The sequence below is a fragment of the Peromyscus californicus genome, unplaced genomic scaffold (genome assembly GCF_007827085.1).
Source record: "Peromyscus californicus insignis strain IS unplaced genomic scaffold, ASM782708v3 Scaffold_16__1_contigs__length_79575227, whole genome shotgun sequence".
Taxonomy (NCBI): Eukaryota; Metazoa; Chordata; class Mammalia; order Rodentia; family Cricetidae; genus Peromyscus; species Peromyscus californicus.
In genome coordinates, this window is record NW_026294458.1 from 5,845,782 (window position 1) to 5,867,863 (window position 22,082).

The 22,082-nt window shown below is 46.7% G+C and overlaps 1 protein-coding gene and 1 long non-coding RNA gene across 8 annotated transcripts in view; one reads left to right on the forward strand and one right to left on the reverse strand.

Moving 5' to 3' along the window:
* Positions 1-237: 237 nt before the first annotated feature.
* LOC128111800 (uncharacterized) lies at positions 238-7,901 on the reverse strand. Its single transcript, XR_008218702.1, has 2 exons — positions 7,764-7,901; positions 238-3,983 (listed from the first exon to the last, which is right to left on the reverse strand). It is a non-coding gene; the product is annotated as an uncharacterized LOC128111800 (long non-coding RNA).
* A 128-nt stretch (positions 7,902-8,029) lies between these two features.
* The window catches only part of Abcc5 (ATP binding cassette subfamily C member 5), a 96,048-nt gene continuing 81,995 nt past the window's right edge, over positions 8,030-22,082 (forward strand). For 5 of the 7 annotated variants that reach the window (XM_052740182.1, XM_052740183.1, XM_052740184.1 and 2 more), the window contains exons 1-2: positions 8,034-8,157; positions 10,844-11,024. In XM_052740182.1, the coding sequence (XP_052596142.1) occupies positions 10,896-11,024 (129 nt within the window). In that variant the 5' untranslated portion in view covers positions 8,034-8,157; positions 10,844-10,895. Of the gene's footprint in view, positions 8,158-8,431; positions 8,563-10,843; positions 11,025-22,082 lie in introns of those variants that run through there. The other 2 variants (XM_052740176.1, XM_052740177.1) reach the window with 2 other exon arrangements.

Sequence of the window (22,082 nt, forward strand, 5' to 3'; positions counted from 1 at the left end):
GGCTGGAAAGGGGAAAAACTCACCAATTTGGTTGGCAGGTATGGTGTGCGGGCAAACGAAAAAGTGGATCGGGCAGTCGCAGGTCCTTGGTGTAGGTTTCCGGCAATGCTCAGCCTCAGACGCTGAGTGAGTGGAATTTCCTATCCGAGTTACGGCACCAATGAAAAGATGATAAATGGCACTGGTTGCGGCACTGGTTACTGCTTGGAAAGGTCACGGTCATGACAGAACCCAGTGTTAGTTTTCAGAGCTTTATTAGGAGGGCAAAAGGGGGGAGAGAGGGGAGCCAGGCATGGAGAGAGAGAAAGATGGTGGCAGGGGGAGGGAGCAGAGCTGAGAGCAGAGAGAGAGGATGGGGTCTGCGCCCAGCTTTTTAAGGCGCGTACATAGTCACCAGCGCACACTGATGACTCAAGACCAGAGCTGCGTATGTGCAGGAGTGAGCGCAGGGTCCTAGCAGTCTTGCTGGGTGTTGTGGTTTTGATCTGCATTTCCTCGATGAGCGGCGTGCCTCACCACTGCGGTGCTGGTTCAGGACTCCTCACTTCCAGGGTACAGGCGGAATGAGGGAGATGTTGGTGTGAACAGGGATGGCATAGTTGCTACTTGTGTGGAAGGTGTTTCTCTAAACTCTGCGTGGCTCTTCTGTCCAGCATACTGGTAACCACTCCCCAGGGGCCTCAGTCTGAAAACTGATGGTGAAAGTGGCACCCTCCCTGTACAGAGCAGGGACCTTACAAAGGGGTGCCAGACCTGGGACCCCGGGGGTGTTACTGCACACAGAGAGAGCCAGGGAGGGGATGTAGTGGGAAAAGCACGGCAGTTTTACATTCCTGGGTCAAGGACAAGGGACCTGCACTGAGGGTGGGGGTGGGGCTGAGGCGGATAGAAAATGGTAGATGACATGAGCTGAGTCAGGGATTTGCCTTCAATTCTTAGTCTGTCCCAGGCCAAACTTTCCCAAGTGTGCCTGCAAACCCAGCCCTGCCTGCTCTGGTCCTGAAACATTTTCAGCCTTACCACAAACCTCTACGCCTACACCAAATGTCCCAGAACTATCTTGGTGATGTCATATTTCTCCTCTTCACAGTATTACTAAGGTGCAGGTAGTTACAAATTATCGATAGGGGAAGTAACCAGGTAGGCATATATGGGACCTTAGGGAAGCAACTCGAGTCTTCAAATTAAAGGCGTGCTTGCTATATGCACATCTGTACTGCTGTTCTCTTCCCACACTGGTGCTTGCATAGGGAATCACGGGGCACTGGTGCTGGCAGAGTGTCCTTCTGTTAGCTTGCAGTATCCTCTGTTGCCTTTTCTATGGTGTAAAAGAAAAATACTCTGGACTGCCTGGGAAGGTTCCCTCTTCTGTGACAGGAGTCCCTACACCCCCACCCCTGCCCTGCCTCTTCTCCCCTAGCATCCTGTGTGGTACATTTTGAGAGCACACAATGATGAATTTCCTTTTCCTTAATGTCAGTCTACGCTCAGAATAACAGGGGTGGATTATTTTCTAGAAAGCAAAGAACACAGGGAAGGAGAAGAAGTCGCCGTGTCGTGGGGATTAGAGAAGTAGCTAGAAGGACCCCTAAGTAGTTGTTAGGGTTCTAGGAAGAGGGGATCCCCTCTTGAAGCAGTGGGTGCAGGATGAAGTAGAGAGCAGAGCGGGCCTCCATGGAACCAGCCTTTTTCCATCTCTCCCCCTTTAGCTCCCCTCCTCTGGGGACTCTTGAGGATGCTTAGCACAGCTTCACTTCTGTTGTGTGATAAACACAAACACCCTTCCCGGAAGCAGCTTAGGAGACGAAAGGGTTTATGTGGCTCACAATTCCAGGATACAGTCCATTATTTCTGGCAAACTGAGGCAGGAGGCGGGAACCAAAAGCACCAGGTCCACAGTCAGGAGCAGAGGGAGACACTGCCGCTGTCTGGCTTCTCAATTAGCTTCCTTTATCACACTTGGCTCAGGGCCCAGCCCAGGAAATGGTTCTGTCCACATTCATGATGGGTCCTTCTATATCAATTACCAGTGAAGACAGTTCTCCACAGATCCGCCCTTAGGCCAACACAATCCTGATCTAGACAATTCCCCAAGTGACACTTTCTTCCCAGGTGACTCTAAATTGTGCCAGGTTGACAGAACTAACCAACACATCAGCCTTAGAAGGCTGCACGCAACACACTGAGCGATACAGATGACAGGCGGCATTAGCTAACCGCCAGCAAGCATGTAGCTAACGTCCCAGTAGCTGGAGACTGTCCCAGCGGAATGATCCGAACTCTGATCTTACTGGGTGGCGATGTCACCTCCAAAAGTAATGGACAAATCAATCTGGAGAGCAGGCAGAACTGGTAGGTGTCTAAAAGGCATGGAGCGGCTGCCATGCTCTCAAGTTAACTTTAACCCCTTTCCACTTTGGAAAATAAAGTGGGGGGATATATTCTCTCATTTATTTACTTAAGCATTTATTAGTGTGTCTGTGATGGGTGGGGGTGTGTACCACAGCGTATGTGGGAAGAACAGAGGACCACTGGGAGGAGTTGGTCCCTTCCTACAGTGTAGGTGCTGGGCATCGAACTCAGGTTGTCAGGTTTGCTAGCAAGTGCCTTTATCCCCTGAGCTGTCTTGTGGGCCCGTGGGGGATTGTTACTGCTGCTTTTCGAGACAGGGTTTCTCTGTGAAACAGCCCTGGCTGTCCTGGAACTCACTCTGTAGCCCAGAGATCCATCTGCCTCTGCCTCCCCAGGGCTGGGATTAAAGGCGTGTGCCACCACTGCCCGGCTGTAGTCACTATTCTTGACCTGTGTGTGTGTTTCTGAGTGTGTATATTCAACCATGTGTGTGTGTGGAGGCCAGAAGTGAAAGATCTCCACAGTGAAAATTTCAAAACACTAAAGGAGGAATTAAAGAAGACACTAGAAGATGAAAAGCTTCCCATGCTCATGAATCAGAAGGATTAATTTTGTGAAAAGGGCTATCTTACTAAAAGCAACCTGTAGCTTCCATACAATCTTCATAAAAATTCCAATGCCATTCATCATAGGAAAAAAAAAGCCAGGCATGGTGATACTCATACTGGGGAATCAGAGGCAGGCAGATCTCTGAGTTCAAGGCCAGCCCAGTCTACAAAGCAAGAGTTCCAGGACAGCCAGAGCTACACAGAGAAACCCTGTCTCAAAAACAACAACAACAACAACAAAACAAAACAAACAAACAAACAAGCAAACAAAAGAAATAGGAAAACCCTAAAAATTCATGTGGAAGCACAAAAGACCTAAACTAGCCAAAGCAATTCTGAGCAAAAGGAATCATTGCTGGAGGTATCACCACACCTGATTTCAACTTATATAACAGGGCCCTAGTAACAGAAACGCAATAATAGGCACAAAAACACACGACCAATCAAACAGAATAGAGGACCCACATATAGTCATGCAACTATAGCCACTTGATTTTTGACAGATTTTTTGTAGTTGCCTCTGTTCCAACTACAGATTGGTGAAAACAGCCTCTTCAAATGGTGTAGGAAAAGCCGCATGCACCAGGGTGAAACTGATCCCGGTTTTCATACTATACTGTTCCCACTATCAGATGAATGATGGTGATAATGAGCTGTTCCCACCATCAGATGAGTGATGTCCATAATCAACTGACTCTTAAAGAAGGGGTTTTGTTTGTTCATCTTGTTTGACTTTTTGAGACACAGTCTTATTGTGTACCCCTGGCTGGCCAGGAAGTCGCTTAGTAGATGAACTGGCCTCAAACCTGAGTGATCCTCTTGCCTCTGCTCCAACCACAAGAGTCTATACCAGCTAAAAATACCCAGCTCAAAATCAACCTCATTCCACAAAGAGGCCTTTCGTTACAAGATTTAGCGGCATAACTTTAGTTCTTGTAGCTGGCAGGAGCATTCAACAGGAGCGCAGAGCAGAGGATGGGGGACTGTAGATGAGGAATTCCAGGGCTCCTCAGGAGAGGGCGCCTGTCAACAAACAGGTCATTGTCACAATGCTCCACATCCATGAGTTAGGGTCATACCACCAGCCTCCTCTTTCTAACCCATCAACAAGTTCCGATGGTTTGAGCTCCAGTCATCTCTGTCACCTTTTCCCTGATCCCAGTCCTCCCAGCTGGATTCTTCTCTTTTATTCGACCTACTCCTCCAGTCTTCCAGACACAGAGAAGTTTTCTAAACTTTAATTTTTCAGTCCTAAATTAACTAATCAAGCTTTATTTTTTATAACTTTAAGAAAGTTTTCAAGAGTTTTATTTTTATGTGTAGGGGTGTTTTGCCTGCATACTTGTATGCCATGTGGATGCAGTGCCCTTGGTGGCCAGAAGAGGGCGTCAGATCTCCACAACTGGAGTTACAGACAGCTGTGAGGGGCCCTGTTGGTTCTGGGAATCAAATTTGGTTCCTCTTGAAGAGAAGGCAGAGCTCTTTAATATTTGTTTGTTTGTTTGTTTGTTTGTTTATTATGTATACAGTGTTCTGGCTGCGTGTTTGCCTGCAGGCCAGAAGAGGGCACCAGATCTCATTACAGATGGTTGTGAGCCACCATGTGGTTGCTGGGAATTGAACTCAGGACCTCTACAGCCAGTGCTCTTAACCGCTGAGCCATCTCTCCAGCCCCAAGGCAGAGCTCTTAACTGAGGAAGCCATCTCCCCGCCCATACTTTATTATCATTTTACGTATACCCGTGTATGGGTGTGCACAGGCCATACTAGACCAGTGGAAGTCAATCTTACAGAGTTGGTTCTCACCTTTACATAGACTTGAGATAGTTACTTCCGGCCCTCGGGCTTATATGACAAGTGCCTTTATCTATTGAGCCATCTTGCCTGCCCCACCGGCCACCTTTGAAATGGTTGTCTTTCGTTATCGCACAGAGTTGTAGTGTGGTCTAATACACCACACGGGCTTTGTTAGTTCTCTGCCTGTCTCCAAAGTCCCTGCCTTGCTAGCTCTCATTGTGTCTTGGAGGGAGCAGATACCTTTGTTCCTTTGTTTTTGAGTTTTTTAATTTATTTTTATGTTACATGTTTGGATGTTTTGCTTGCATGTATGTCTGTGCACCATACATGCATGCGGTGCTCAAGAGTGCCAGAAGAGGGCATCAGATCCCCTGGAAAATGGAGATGCCACGTGGGTCCTTCTACCTCTGGAAGAGCAGTCAGTGCTCTTAATGGCTGAGCCATCTCTCTAGCTCAAACAGGCCCAGATTTTTATGTAGGTACTAAGGACCTGAGCTCAGGTTCTCAAGCATTTTTTTACGGACTGAACAATCTCCATAGTCTCCATGGTTTTTAAATTTTTATTTGATTTTATTTTTTAGAAAGGGTTTCACTAAGTAGCCTTGGATAGCCTGGAACTTGCTCATCTCTATGTAGACGAGACTGGCCTTGAACTCACAGAGATCATCTACCTCTGCCTTTCAAGTGCTCAGGACTAAAGGTGTGCACCACCATGTCTGTCCTCATCCACAGTTTGTAAGAGAAAGGGATAACCAATATATTTGAAGTATTTCAGGGAAATTTTAGGAGCTTTGCATTTCCTATGAAGGTATGGGATTTGCAGCTTTTGAGTTCTACAGTATTTAAGGCATTTGTGGAGCTACTAGCATGCTTTAGTGAGATGAGCTCTCACTGTTATTTTAACCTTTGTTTGATTAGTGAGTCTGGGTGTCTTTTCAAATTTGAGTGACTATTGTCTTTGCTGTGAACTAGTTACGTTATTTTCCTTTTCTTATTTGGTCATAGAAATTTGCACTAAAAATTTCACTCACAAGAACATGGATCGATGGGAGAGTGCTTGCCTATTACGCACTAAGCCCTGGGCTCAGTCCCAGCACTGTGTAAAATGAGTCATAATGGTACAGTCATAAACCACGGGATGTGGCCATCACCTGTAATTCCAGCAAGAGGCAGATAGAGACAGGAGGACCAAAAGGTCCTGGTTACCTTACCTACATAGCAAGTTCAGCCTCTGAGATCCCCGAGACCCTGCCTCAATAAAACAAAAAACAAACAAAAACCAGTTATAATTGTGGCTTACCTTTTCACTTAATGACATCGTGCATATATTTTAATCTTAACATAGTAAAAAATGACCAGCTTTCTGTTATTGTGACAAATACCTGAGAAAGCGTCAACTTAAAGGAGGAAATATTTATTTTGGCTCAGGTTTTAGTCCATGGTGGGCTGGTTTCATTACTGTGGGCTGGCACAAGGCTGATCATCTTGGAGGGATCATTTGAGACAGGAAGTGGACAGGGATAACAGACATCCCTCAAAGGCATGCCTACAGAGATCTGTTCCCTCTAACAAGGCTCCAAGTCCTAACATTTCACCAGTTCCCAACAATGCCATGGAACTGTGGATCCATCAATAAAGTCAGAGTCCTCATGATCCCACTTCCTCAAAGCCCCACCTCTGAACACTACCGAGCATCATGAGCCTTTGGAGGTACTTTCTATCCATACACAATGCCCATCTCTATCTCTCCCTTTTGTTTATTTTAAGGGCTTCTCCCCTCTTCACAAGTTCATAAAGGTATTTCATGTTTTCTCCATAAGTTTTAAAATTTAAAACTAATTTAAGGCTTTCTTCACATTTAGGTATTTGATCTGCCTGAAACCTGGTATTGAGCAGAATTTTTCTTCACTATGGATAATCAGTTGCCCCAGTATTCACCTCCTCAGTGCTGGGATGGCAGAAATTTGCCACTATACCATGCTCTTTCTACGTTACAATTTTATTTGTGTATATATGTGTATATTTGTGTGTGTGGTGTGTATGTGCAAATGTGAGTGCCCATTCACACCCGGAAGTTAGAGGACAGCTTTGGGTGTCCTGTCGGTTCACTCTCTGTCCTGTTCTCTTAAGCCAGGCTCTCTCACTGAATGTGTCACTGGCCTGGTAGTTAGCAAGTCCAAGCAGTCCTCCTGTCTCTGCTCCACACAGTCCTTGGGTTACAGTGGCCGCCCAGTCACACGTGGCTTTTTCCATGGGTGAGGAGGATTTGAACTGACATCTGCAAGCACTCTTACCACTCAGCCATCTCCCCAGCTCCTAGTCTATTAATTCTCTAGAACTGGTCTATTATTCCTTCTGTGTGTCAAGTATACACTGGCAATTACTCCAGCTTTATGACATCATTAGCCTTTTTTTTTTTCTTTCTCTTTTGTTTTTTTCAAGACAGGGTTTCTCTATTTAACAGTCTTGACTGTCCTGGAATTTGCTTTGCTGGCCTCGAACTCACTGAGATCCGCCTTCATTTGCCTCCCACGTGCTGGGATTAAAGGCATGCGCCACCACTAACCGGCTAAGTTTCTTAAATAGATAACCATAAACAAGCCCCAGGTACTTTAAAGGCAGGGAGGGACTCAATAGAGCAGTCCTTACATTTGGATACTGAAATAGATAAAGAAGAAAAATAAAATGACAAATGCCTTGGGGACCTCAATTTCATTTATAAGAACAAATCGATTAGTTAGCATATCATTTTTACAACCCTTGTCACTTTGGAAATTGTGATCCTGGCATTTTATTACTTAGAAGCCAGGCAGCTGTGATGGGCCGGTGAGAGAAAAGATCGAAAGATACCATCCATGTAGAATGCGGTGGACTCATGCACCAGCAAATGTGAAATGATGAGTGACACCATCGCTAATAGTTGGGGCTGGACACAAGCAGGCTACAGTGACCTTCACGATGTTTTTTGGCACGTGGAACGGCCGCGGATATTTGGAAGTGCCTTACTTTGAATTTCCGGCTGCTCGGGACTACATCGCCACCGGCCTTCCCGAACTGCACGCCCAGCCCCCGGTACTCAGGACTTCGGAGAAGATTCCAGACCGGGTATCAGAAGCCGGGGAGGGATGGGGGCAGCACGGGATGCGCACGGGGACGGTGCTAGTCTGCACCCCATCCACGGCACCAGCGGTGCTTCTGGGAAACGTAGTCCTTTGCGGTATGCGGCGCCGGGGGCTGTCGGATAAGGGACTACGATTCCCTTCGGTCTTGCGCAAGCTTTGTGCAGCGCGCTTGCGCGGTGTGGGGGACGATGCCGCTATAGAGGCTTGTTTTGCTCTGGGTCCGATGTTGGCGAGCGTGCCCCGGCGGTCTGCTCTCTCTTGGGGAGGCTGGGGTGCAGGTAGGTGACGGCTCTCGCCTTCCCCATGCAGTGTCCGCGCTGTCACGGCCTCACTCCCTTGGGTTTCCCGGGGCGTGGTGGGCGGTGGGAAGCCACGGGCCGGAGAAGCGGGGCCTGCGTCGCCCCGGTGTCGCGCGGTCCCCGGCTTGGGTGGCGACCTCGCGGGCTGTGCCGGGGCCCCGGGGTTAGGCGGCGGGAGGGGAGGTCTGAGGGGCGGTCGCGGCCGGCTCTGCTCTCGGCGCGGCCACCAGGGGGAGCTGCGTTCGCTCTGGGTGGGTCGTGGCGCCTGTGCTCGCCAGGCCCGGGCTGGCGTGGGAACGCCCTAGGGCCGGGGTGGTGGAGCTGGCCAGAGAGAAGCCCCAACAGCCCCCGGGACTGGAGGCCCGACTGCCAGCCACCTTCGATGTAAGTCATTATCTTCGTTTCTTTCCTTTTTCTTTGTATTTTTGCGAACTGGTATGTGGATGTTCGTGACATCAGCACGCACCGCGGATCCGCGGCAGAGCCGGGATGGGAGCCCGGGTCTCCTGTCATCGGTGCCCTTTCCGCTGCTGGCACGCAGAGCTGTTAGTGGGTTTGTGTGTTGGTCACATCTGGGTCATGTGTTTTCGCACAGATGTGGAAGTCTCGATGCAGAGGGGCGCAGGGAGGATCGGGGAAGTTTTGAGTTCCGAGGGGAGAAATGGGTAGGTTTTACTGAGGTCTCTGGAGTGAGTGAAAGCTGAGGGAGCTGGGAGGCACAGGTGGGTTCTGGGGGGCGTGGTAAGTGTAGCACAGGGCCTGAGGGAGCTTCCTGGGGCGCTGGAAACCTACTGATGGACGTGGCGATAACACCGCTTGGGAACACCAGCCTGGCTGGTTCCAGTTCTCTAGTCCTACGCAACGCCCCTCCCCCCTGCAGAACCGTCGCATCCCTCTGCAGGGCAAATAGCTACCCTTTTATCACTGGGAAGAGAATTTTTAAAAGGCTGGTCAGGTGACCCCAGCCCTGTCAGTTTTGAGTTGGGGCACTGATGTGCGAGTCCCCACTTCATTTATTCTCTTTTATCCCTTTATAAAGCGCTGGCTTAGACTGAAACATACCGGTCGGTTTTCCTAGTCCTCTGATACTTGGGGCCGTAGCTTTGGTTTTGACGTTGCTGAAGACTGAACAGAACCTCTGGCTTATATGCTTTATCACTGAGCTCAAGTTAGCATTAATTTAAAAAAAAAAAAAGACTTCCGGTCAACTGCAAGGGAAAAGTCAGAAAATGCGGAAGTGAGAAGTGTGTTAGGCCGGACAGGGAGCCTGGTGTAGCCATCCTTTCTTAGTTGCTTGCTTCGTGCCCAGGCCTTGTTTCTTTCCCAGACCTGCCAATTACCTTCCTACTGCTCCGCTGGCTCCTGTGCCTCGTGCTTGTCAGATCCCAGACACACGGAAGATGGTGTCCTCCTTGTGTTCATTGTGAAAAAACAGTAACTTTATACTCTCAGAGCGGTGCTCCTTTTTTTTTTTTTTTTTTTTTTAAGGCAATGGGAGTGTTCAAGATAATGGGGCACTGTTCCCCATACCCTTCCTTGTAGAAACTGACTTTGTCTGGAAGGATAGGGGAGTCAGGATAGGTCACTACAAACCCTATTTTATCTCATCAACCACTCGGAAAACTCATTTTTGTCACAACAGGGTCATTGTTCCCACAGTCTTTGTGTACACTCTACAGGTTCTGCTTCATAATCTATGGCGGAGAAATCTGCCTCATATAGGTTCTTAGATGTGGGAGACGCTTTGCCTGTTCTTCTTGGTGTGTTTGGTGTTGTGAATGGGTTCCCTTGGCCTCCTCCCTCTCCACCGCCCCTAACCCCCTCTTGCCTATTTTTAAAGTGTCACTAATCTTCCTCTTCCAGATGCCAGGTCTGTTTATAGCCTTCGTGAGGCCTCTGGAACACCGCCACTGTCTTTGCTTAGTAAACTGGTTTTGTTTATAGTGTATGTCATCATTGACTAGGTGCTGTTCCCTTCCACCCCTAGACAGGGTTTCTCTGTATAGCCCTGGCTGTCCTGAACTCAAGCTATAGACTGGGCTGGCCTCAAACTCACAGAGATTCGCCTGCCTCTGCCTCTCGAGTGCTGGGATTAAAGGCGTGCGCCACTATGCCTGGCTAGGTAATTTTTCTTGATGCCAGAATACTGTCCTTTTTCCTTTAAAAAGCGAAGTGATATTTTGCTGCGGATATCACTCTATAAATAAAACACTGATTGGCCAGTAGCCTGGCAGGAAGTATAGGCGGGACTAGCAGAGAGGAGAGAGGAAAAGGAGAGGAAGGCAGAGGGGAGGAGACACCAGCTGATGTTCAGGGAGCATCATGTAGAGGCAACAGGTAAAGCCACGGAACACGTGGCAACATATAGATTAACAGAAATGGGCTTAGTATAATCGTAAGAGCTAGACAATGGTAGGCCTGAGCTAATGGCCGAGCAGTTTAAATAATATAAGCATCTGTGTGTTTATTTTATAAGTGGGCTCCGAGACTAGCGGGGCTTGGTGCGAGCTGGAGAGAAATTCTCCAGCTACAATATTTAGAGTCATTTATGGCTGTAGTGATAAGAAAGTGTCAATTCTTTGTCCCTTCTTCCTGTTGTAAAGGACTTTGGCATATGCTTAAGCATTAGGAAATCATGTCTGCTTTTGTAAATTTTTAATTTCAGAAATTCTGAAGTGAACGGAAGAGGCTGAGCTCTGGTACCCCACTTGGTGAAGATGAAGGATATTGACATGGGAAAGGAGTACATCATCCCCAGTCCTGGGTACAGAAGTGTCAGGGAGAGAAGCAGTGGGTCTGGGCCACTCAGAGACCGCGAGGAATCCAGGTTCCAGAGATCAAGACCGGTTAGTGCCTCCCTCCCCTTCCTTCCTTCCGTTTCTTACCTGCTTGTTGGACTACACCGTGTCTCCTTTTTTCCTATGATACATATTTTATAATTTTATTTTTCTGTATTAGCTTGAGGCCAATGTTCAGAATTTATGATTCCTTAGACCCGGAGTGTAGCTCAGTGGTAGAGGGTGTGCTTAGCATGCCTGAGGCCCTGGGTTCGGTCCCCAGCATCATAAGAAAGAGCTGGTTCAGTTAATGGAATGAGAAGTTTGTCTTGTGCCACCCATCGGTCTGTTTCTTCTTTAGTGATACTGTGTGTGTGTGTGTGTGTGTGTGTGTGTGTGTGTGTGTGAGAGAGAGAGACAGAGACAGAGACAGAGACAGAGACAGACAGACAGACAGGGTCACACTGTGCAGCCTGGCTAGCCTGGAACTCTCTATGTAGACCCTCTGTAGAGATCTGCCGTCTTCTGTATCACCATGCCTGCCTCCCCTCTTTTTCATTGACTCCATTTTCATACCTGTTGAAAATCCCTTGATTAAGAAGAGGTGTGGGGATGTAGCTAAGTGGTGGAGCTCTTGCCTGTGAGTAGAAAGCCCTGGCTGGGTTCAGCCCCCATTACTGAAAGAAGAAAGAGACACATAGGCTGGTGTAGGGAGGGTAAAGCCGAGGACAGAGGGAATATGAGCCATCCCGTTGCTTTCGTGGGCTTCGTTTTGTTTCTCCTCCTGTTTTTGTGTTTTGTTCTTAAAATAGGGTTGTTTTGCCAGGCATGCCTTCAATCCCAGCACTTGGAGGTAGAAGCCTGAGGCTCTCATAAGTTTGAGACCAGCCTGGTCTACATGACAAGTTTCAGGCTAGCCGGGGCTACAAAGAGAGATCCTGTGTCCTAGTTAGGGTGACTCTTGCTGCGATGAAACACCATGACCAAAGCAAGTTGGGGAGGAAAGTGTGTATTTTCTAGAGTTGCAGAAGCCAGTAGAGCGGAAGGTGTCTAGGTTTAGGAAGATGAGGTTTCTGTTCAGGCCTTTGCCGGGTGAACACTTGGGGCTGTGGCCTTTGGAGCTGACACTGGTGTCTCATTAGTCTGAAGTGGTTTGGCTCTTCTGTGGATGAAGACTGTTGCTTACTCCTCAATGTTTTCTTGCTGAAGGGTCTTCTCTGTTCCCACTGTGGTATAGAATCCCTTATCATTCAGTACCTAGTGTTTCTTGATACCTTTTTTTTTGGTTTTTCGAGACAGGGTTTCTCTGTGTAGCTTTGCGCCTCTCCTGGATCTTGCTCTGTAGACCAGGCCGGCCTCGAACTCACAGAGATCCGCCTGCCTCTGCCTCCCGAGTACTGGGATTAAAGGCGTGCGCCACCACCGCCTGGCCTTTCCTGGCCTTTCCTTGTGTTCTTACCCACATTGGGGGTGGTGGTTGTTTTTGTGGTGGCCAGTCTGATAGACGCTTCTGATACCTCATTGTGGTTTTCATTTGCATTTCCCTAATGGCTACTGGCCTTGAACTAAAACAGAGATTTTAAAGTCTCATTTTGTTTTGACTCTAGCACTGAGAATTGACCCTAGTTTTCTTGTATGCTGGGCTGTTTCTTCAGCCTCCACTTGCTCTGTAGTTCAGGCAGACTTCGAACTTACCTCCCAGGTATCTGGCCAGTGCTACCAGGCCTTACTGTCTTATCTGTCCACCTGACTGCATCCAACTTTTGATCTTCCTGCCTTAGCCTCCCGAAGAATGGAATTAGAGGCGTGTGACACCACCTTGCTCTGATAATTCACTTTTATTTTCCTTTTGGTTTTTGAGAGAGGGTCTCATGTAGCCAAGGCCAGCCTTGAACTCACACTATAGCTGAGGCTGATCTTTAAACTCCTGATACTCCTGCCTCTGTTTCCTTAGTGCTAGGATTTCAGGCATGTGACCAACACACCCAGCCGAAAAGAGATTTGGGCATTTTCTTGCTACAACGTCATGTGCATCAGGTCTGCATCGGTCTTTAGAGAGCAGTTCTGGGTAAGAGCTCTTAGGTGCTGGTCTGCCTGCACTCATCAGAAATGACAAACAGTCTCTCTGTACAGCAAAAGACAGACGGATTTTGTTTTCTTAATTTGAAAAGAAGGTATTATTGGCCACTGCTGACTTTCCCTCTCCAGTTAACAGTGCTAAACATGTGTCAGAGGCAAAGGGACTGGAAATGTCCTTTCTAATATACTTTTACACAGTTCTTGGTATTGTGTGTGATCAGATTTTTTTTTAATAGTCTGGGAAAATTATGTTAATTAGTTCCATTTAAATATCTATAGTTTATTACAAATGCTTGGCGATAATAAGGGTAAAAATACCACATTTGTGTCCTTTAGAACTACAGAGGTAGTACAGAGGTAGTTTACCACCCACAACGTGAGGTTTAACAGTCATCCTCTACTCTCAAGTACCAGCAGTGTCTGCTGTGACTGTTAGCTCCTTGAGTCTAGAATGAGTGTTGTTGGCATTATTTGAGCTTAGCTGCAGACTTCTCTCTGGACCAGTGCTTGAACGTTGTCACCAGGCTGAAGCTCGCTTCTTCCAGCACAACCTTTCTTTTTTCTTTTTTTTTTCCTTCATATATGTACGTGGAGAGTGTGAGTAAGTCCAGGAGCTCTTAAGAGTTTTGGTTTTGGTGGTGTTGGTGTTTGGCCTGTGGCACTGCACACATTAGGCAACCACTCTACACCTCCTTCGTCCCGACTTTTAAATTTTTTTTATTTTATCATGTGATGTTTTATTTATTTATTTGGTGATTTGAATGAGAACGGCCCCCATAGGCTCATATGTTTGAATACTTGGTCTCCAGTTGGTGGAACTGTTTGGGAAGAATTAGAAGGTGTGGCCTTGTTGGAGGAGGTGTGTCCCTGGGGGTGGGCCAGTTAGCGCTTTCTCATTCTGCCTGTGGTTGTTGTTTCAAGGTGTAAGCTCTCAGCAACTGCTTCAGCACCATGAAGTCTGCTGCCATGGAGACAGAAGAGTTAGTTCTAAGAAGCGGTACCCAGGTCCTGGATATCATTGCACATTTGACCTGAGCGAGATGAAGCTTTGCTGAACTTTGGTTGTGTGGTGGCTCTTCTTGTGGTCACAGATTAAAGTTCTGTTGACTTGTTTTTCACAAGCTCGTTGAACTGAGAAAAGATAAGAATGGAATATAACCACAAGTCAGCCAGCTAGCGTCTGTATGCCATTATGATTGCACTGTCTTTTCTCATTGGTGGAACTGTCCGCCAAGCCAGAGTAGTAGTACATTATCTAGGAAGGTAACAAAGTCAGGATTCTGAAAATCCAGGGCTCTTCGTTTAGCACCAAGGCAGATCTTCGCATTGGCTATAGTTTTCATAGTTAGCTGTTCAGGGTAATTTTGGTGAGTTCAAGTTGTATTTTAGGGACTGAGGATATAAATCTAATTTCTTACAGAAATTATTCTGAGACAATATTAGGAAAGAAGTAGGGGCTCATTGTAGACATGTGTGAAGTGTGTAAGATTTTATATATATATATATATATATATATACACACACACACACACACACACACACACACACACACACACACACACACATATATATGTATATATATCCTCTCTACCCAGAGATAATAGAAAAAGTTCATATGACATTGTAGTTGTAGAGAATTTGACCCTGAAAGCTTTTGCAGATGAAAGGCATGTGATGTTGTTTCTGCTTTTGTGTTCTCAGAGTGGAGGACATTACCTGTGAGTCAGCTCAGTTTAGGAAGGACAGCAGGATATATGTCTCTGTGTTCTTTTTCTCTGGGTTGGTCCTCAGGAACTTAGTGCCCTTTATAGAGTGTAAGAACCCGCCCCCACCCTCTTTCCTCCCGGTAAGCTCTGTAAGGCTCAGGGCTTGCTGGGAATGAATGATGCAGTAGCTGGCCTTTGCATCAGAGACTGCTGTCAGTGCTGGCCCCAGCCTCCCCAGGGCAGATGGCCACAGTGCTGCTGCTGCTGCTGGTGAGGGCTGCTGCTGCTGCTGGTGAGGGCTGCTGCTGCTGAGGGCTGCTGCTGGTGAGGGCTGCTGCTGCTGCTGGTGAGGGCTGCTGCTGGTGAGGGCTGCTGCTGCTGGTGAGGGCTGCTGTTGGTGAGGGCTGCTGCTGCTGGTGAGGGCTGCTGCTGGTGAGGGCTGCTGCTGCTGGTGAGGGCTGCTGTTGGTGAGGGCTGCTGCTGCTGGTGAGGGCTGCTGCTGGTGAGGGCTGCTGCTGGTGAGGGCTGCTGTTGGTGAGGGCTGCTGCTGCTGGTGAGGGCTGCTGCTACTGCTGCTGGTGAGGGCTGCTGCTGCTGCTGAGGGCTGCTACTGTTGCTGCTGAGGGCTGCTTGGGAGTTGGTTGTGTCTACAGCCGCAGCTCACTGATTCCCACAGGAAAATAAAACTGTTGGAAGGAGCTTGCTGTAGTTTTTGTTGTTTCTTTTCTTTTCCTTTTTTTAAAAACAGAGTCTCACTATGTAAGCCTAGATGGCCTGGAACTTACTCTGTAGACCAGACTGGTCTCAAACTCAGAGAGATGTGGCCTGTGCCTCCGGAGTGCTGGGAGGGAAAGGTGTGTGCCACCACACTGGCATGGCTTCCATTTTGAAAGTAGTTTTAAGCACCAATGTCTACTAAGGTAACTTGGAAATTGCAAATGGCCAGTGGACTTTTTCAATAAAGTCTTGGTCCTGTGTTAGGTAGCTTCTGCTGATGCAGCCTTCCGTTTGATCACAAATGAACAGATCAGTTGTAAGATAAATGGTGTCTGGAAGTCTCTGCAGTGGCTGATGCTGTGGGTTTTAAACACAGTGGCGTGCAGTTCTTTTGGTACACTGAAGTCCACTGATAGCAGAATTGGCCTTGTCTGACCCTTCCTTCCTCCCTTTTGAAAGATAGAGTTAGCTACTTAGCTGTTACCAGGCTTTCATTATTCAAGACTCTTTTTTGGCTGGGCATGGGCCTCTGATCCTCACACTTGGAAGGTTGAGGTCGAAGGATAATCCCAAATTTGAGGCCACCTGCGCTGTGCAGTGAAAACATGCTTCAAACACCGATTGTTTTCTGCATTTGTCATTCAAAGAATCAACTTGATCTTGGCAGAGATGATAGAAAAACATGATTCCTAAAGCAAGACTGGTTTACAGATGTGTGTACTTTACAAGGTACCCAGTGTAAGGGCCAGACTCCCTCCTGTGGGTGTGGCTCACCAGGATTTTCAGCAGACCTGAGGAGGGTGGGGCGGTCTTCTCCACGTTGTATTTCTGGAGTTGGATGACTCAGACCAGAGCTGCCAGCTTCTCTGACTTTGGTTTCACCCGCCTACTGTTTTGGCCCAGTGTGTGGGTCCTTTGAAGGAGCCTGGAACCGTCAATCAACCCAACAGTATTGACCTTGGCCTTAAGATATGTTTGTTTCTGGAGCAAATACTGCAAAAGGGTTTATATACTGTTCTGTGTCAGAGAAATACTTATATTTGGTGTTGATAAGTAGGTAGGCAATCTGGATGCCGATAAAAGCTGAAGTCATGTGACCATTAAGAACTGGTGGCTGGGGCAATGGTTATTTGGGTAAAGTGCTTGCCTTGCAAGTGTCTCAGAACCCATGTGAAAAGTCAGCTACATCAACAGCAAGGGAGACAGGTTGGGGAATCCCTGGAGCTGATTGTTAAATCCCAGATCCCAGTAAGAGACCCTATCTCAAAAAATAAAATAATGGGTCCTGAGGTACCTGGGATTGACCCCTGGCTTCTACATGAAGGAAGTTCTTTTTTAGTGTTGTTGCTGTTTTCCAAAGCTCAAAACTGAAAACTTAAAGGAGTTTTCATCAAGACCAACATTTACACGTTTTAGTATCTCAGTCAGTAGTTTTCAAGTCAGCTACATATTAAAGTCACTTGCGTGTTAAAGTAATAAGGCCCTATTCTAGATACAGCACCCAGTCTGCAGCATGCGGGTGCTGGTGGAGCTTTAACGCTTCCAGGTGTAGCTGTACCGGGAACTCCCAGACCTCATGGAGTAAATAAAGGCAGTTCTCAACCTTAGGTCAGCAGTTCTCAACCTGTAGGGTGCGACCCCTTTCACAGGGGTCGCATATCAGATACTATGTTATTATGAACATTACAGTTCATAACAGGAGCAAAATTACAGTTGTGAAGTAGCAACGGAAATAATTTTGTGGTTGGTTGGGGGTCACCACAGCACGAGGAACTGTGTTAAAGGGCTGCAGACTTAGGAAGATTGAGAACCACTGCCTTAAGCATTGAGCTCCAAGTAGTTCCTCATCCTGTGATTCATTTTCAGTTTAATCATTTGACACTTAATCATGGCATTAACGAAGTTAAACTCAGACCTCCTAGTGTGATAGGAACTTCGAATGAATTGCTTTGAATCAAGCTTATGCAACAACTTAAGTTCTTCCTCATTATGGGGTAATACTTGGTAACAGCCTGCAGAAAAATACCTATTTTACCACGTGGATCCCATGCTTCATCCTTGGGCTTCACGTATTTGCTCTTACTTATGACTTGCACTGATAGGGGAGCATGGGGGTGTGAGCTGACATGGTTTCGTTTGCCCAGTGTGGCGTGCTGGTCAGGAAAGTATTAGATTGTTCAAGGGGGAATTTCTGGTCATTGCAGGGCAAGCACATTGTTCCTCTGTTGGAAAATTGGCAGCCTAAAGTGAGATGGGCAGCCCAGATAAGCTGTGGCTGTGCACGTGATTGCATGTGATAGGCGCATGGATTATTACAAACGTAAGACGGCATTGATGCCCACAAGGGGGAGACGTCTTTTGTGCCAGCAGCTCTGCGTGCTGTGGATCGACTGCTTCTTGTTCTTTTCCAGTTAAGCACAGGAGTGCAGCTCTCTGACCTTTGGCAGTATTTTGGCAGAATCCAGACTTTGACTCTTGTTCCTTTTTAGCACTACAGTGTCTCTACTCCCTCATCATCATCACCTTAGTAGAAGGATGTTCAGTGCATACAAGTCGTAGAGCAGAAACAACCAGCAGCAGCCTCTCCTGGTCCAGTCTTGGGCACCTCCCCGACAGAGCAGTACCTTGTCCCCTCTGGAGAAGTCACTGCTACATTGCCTGTCCGTGCCGTTGGGCATCTGGCTACTGAGAACCAGGAAAAACTTTAAAAAGTTACTTTAGAAGCTGAAGATGTGTTCAGTTGTTAGACTGCTTATGTACGTGTGAAGTCCTGAGTTCTGTTCTCAGCACTGCATAAACCCAGGTGTGGTGGTCATGCTTTCAATCCTAGCACTGGAGGCAGACACAGGAAGATCAGAGGTTCAAGGTCATACCTGGCTGCATATAGTCAAGGCCATCCTTGGATACCTGCGACCCCATTTAAAAAAATTATGCTGGGTGGTGGAGCACATACCTTTAATCCTAGCACTTAGGAGGCAGAGGCAGGTGGATCTCTGTGAGTTTGAGGTCAGCCTGGTCTACAGAGCAAGTTCCAGGACAGCCAGAGCTATACAATGAAACCCTGTCATGAAAAACAAACACAAAACAAGACAAAACAAAAAATTACTTCTGAGAAGGGTTTAAAGCATTGTTGTAGATGTAACAGTCTTATTAAATAAGAAACACAGAGCCAAATGCAGAGTTAAAAGCCCAAGAGGTCAGAGCAGTAGCTAAGCGCTGAGACTAAAAACCCTTTCTTACCCTTCACTGCCGCTGCTGTCTTCCCCTCAGAAAGAGATCTACTTCCTGTGTATCTGTCTTTTTATTGACTTTCTGTTCTGCCTTCTCATTGGTTGTAAACCCAACCACATGACTTCCTCGTCACTGCCTGTCTATACAGACCTCCAGGTCTTCTATGGTTGGTATTGAGATTAAGGGCGTGTGTCTCCATGCTGGCTGTATCCTTGAACACACAGAGATCTGCCTGTCATGTGATCGGGATTAAAGGCGTGCGCCACCACCGCCCGGCTTCTGCTATGGCTTGCTATTAGCGCTGACCCCCAGGCAACTTTATTTATTAACATACAAATAGAATCACATTTCAGTACAAATAAAATATCACCATACATCGTAACACCTTCCCTTCGATTAGTGTGTACTGTGTACTTGGCTAACTGTGTAGCAATCCAGTTACCTTAGTGCTGCTAGGAGTGTGACCTGAGGAGATTTTACTGTGGGGCTGCCCTGTGCAGTATAGGATGCCCATCAACTTCCCTGGGCCTCTGTCCAGTACAGCTAGCAGCACCCTTTACTGGTGACAGCTACCTATGTCTCCAAAAAAAACAACAAAACAAAACAACAAAACCCAAACAATAAAAACCCCCACAACAAAACACCCTCACTTGAGGACTGTTTTATTGCCCAATGTAGTAGCCACTAGTCACTTGTGGCCTTTGAGCATTTGAAACATTTCCAATCTAAACTGAGCTATGCCCTGTGAATAAATACCAAACTTAACCACAAAACAGGAATACCTCATTTAAAAAATTACTGATAATTTTTATAGTGATCCTATGTTAAAAAGATGATACTGTTTATGTTGTATTAAGTAAAATGTATTAAAATGTTACCGTTATTTTAAAGATGGTGAGAATTTTGAATTGCATGGGCATTTGTACATTGCGGCTTGGGTTGCATCTGACAGCACCAAGCCTCAGTAACTGATGATGTTCTGAAACTTAGCTGTTATTCTTGCATCACGTCCTTTATACTGTTGGGTTAAATGATTTTTCTTCCTGGCCGGATGTGGTGGTAGCATATGCCTTTAATCCCAGCACGCAGGAGGCAGAGGCAGGGGGATTTCTGTGGGTTCAGGGCAAGCCTGGTCTACAGAGTGAGTTCCAGGACAGCCAGGGATACACAGAGAAACTATGTTTGGGCAGGGTGGGCTTTCAGGTAGTGGTGGCTTCCTTTGGAAATGTTTCTCTATACAGTGAAAATTGTGGAGACATCCAGAAGATGCTAACTGTTTTCAATATTCTTCCAAAGGCAGAGAACACTTACTTGTTCTCACAGTGTATTCTTGTTTATATCCCCCCGCCCCCTTTCTGATATTGGATCTCTTTCCTTTTATGAAGGCAGGTAGTAGTATCTTACAGTTCGATTTAATGTTTCTTAATGTGACAGTGTGTCTGTTTCTTCTCTCTTCTATCCCTGACTCCTAGGATGCTACTTGTAGATAGTAGGCCCTCATTAGCCTCCTGAATGAGTAGATTAGAAAGTACTAATTTAGATATTATATTAGTTATCTACTTCTCTCTCTAACTTTAGTTAGTGCTTCCTTCCTTTAGTGCTAATTTTAATTTAATAAGATTTTCTTTTTATATCTAATCCCATCCATCTTACCTTTGATGAGTTTTTGACTTTTGGCGTTAAGTGGAAGCTATTCCCATCCAGCGTAAGCTGCTACTTAATTTTCTCCCATTTATTTAATCATTTAAATGTAACTTTTTGTGCTCAATTCCAAATGGATTAATGTCCTGTGTAAAACCTTTTAATTCATCCTCAGTTGAGTGTTGACTGTCCCTGCAGTACTCACTGACTCACACTTCACTACCCTGCCATGTTGTTTATGCTTTCATAGAGTAGGCACATTGCTTGAATTAGTAAGTCTTTTCTCTTGCTTCATTTCTGTTTCAGTCCATTCAACCTTAGACTGTAGAGAATTCACCACAGCTAAAGAGTCTTCTGCAGTAACAGTAGATACATGTCTAAATCTTTAGTGATGAAGTTGACAGATGTGTGTAGTGGAGAGCTGTTCTGTCTATGACCTTGAAGCACTGCCCCTAGAGGGTGGGTAGCAGGTAACTGCTTCACCTCCCTATAACCTTGAAGTACATGCCCCTGTGGTGTGGTCTCTTGGTAATCCTTAAGACTTGAGATGCTCCGGGTGGTGGTGGCAGTGGCGGCAGTGGCAGCAGTGGCAGCACACATCTTTAATCCCAGTACTCCGGGTGGTGGTGGCAGTGGCGGCAGTGGCAGCAGTGGCAGCACACATCTTTAATCCCAGTACTTTGGAGGCCAAGCCAGGCAGATCTCTGTGAGTTCGAGGCCAGCCTGGTCTACAGAGCGGGATCCAGGACAGGCACCAAAACAACACACAGAAACCCTGTCTCAACTCCCCCCTCCCCCCCCCCCAAAAAGACTTGAGATGTACGTAGGCATCACTCTCTTTGCTCCCTCGTGGAAATTGGAAGCGGGACTGATCCAGGTGGTTGGAACAGCATTCCAGAACCTGTGTTAATTCTGCTCTGTACAGTGAGTTTTTCCCCTTAATAAATTCTTTTGCCCATTAAACTGGCTCCGTGGATTTCTCTTTATAGGTGTGTGATTGTTAGGGCTCCACTCCTTAGTCTGGCAATCCTACTGATGGAGTGTATCCTATGTAATCAAGAAAGAGAAAAATGAATAATTGTTTATTATACTGTCTTCTTGGTTTGGGCTTCTATTGCTATGATTTAAAAAGACCACCGTGACCAAAATCAGCTTGGGGAGGAAAGGCTTTATTTCAGTTTGCCCTTGTAGTTCATCATCCAGGGAAGTCAGGGCAGGATGCAGAGGCCGTGACAGAGTGCTGCTGACAGGCTTGCTCAGCCTGCTTTCTTAGACCATCGAGGACCACCAGCCCAGGGGTGGCACCACCTGCTGTGGGCTGGGTCCACCACATCAGTCATCAGTCAAGAAAATGTTCCACAGGCTTACTCACAGGGCAGTCTGATGGAGGCATTTTTTCATTTGAAATGACTTCCAGAATGACTCTAGTCTGTGTCAAGTTGACATAAAAGCTAGCCTGCACAACCATTGATCATAAGCAACACATTAAGAGGCTCTAAGCAGGTCTTGTTTGTAGATGTAACCAACCGTCTTATTAAATAAGAAACACAGAACCAATGCAAAGAAGAAAGCCAAGAGATCAGAGCTAAGAGCCTTCCCTGCAGCTAGCCTCTTAAACCAAGAGACCTCTCCGAAAAAGAGACCTACTTTCTGTCTGTTTGTCTTTATATGGACTTTCTGTTCTGCCTTCTCATTGGTTGTAAACCCAACCATGTGACTGCCTCGTCATTGCCTGTCTGTACAGACCTCCAGA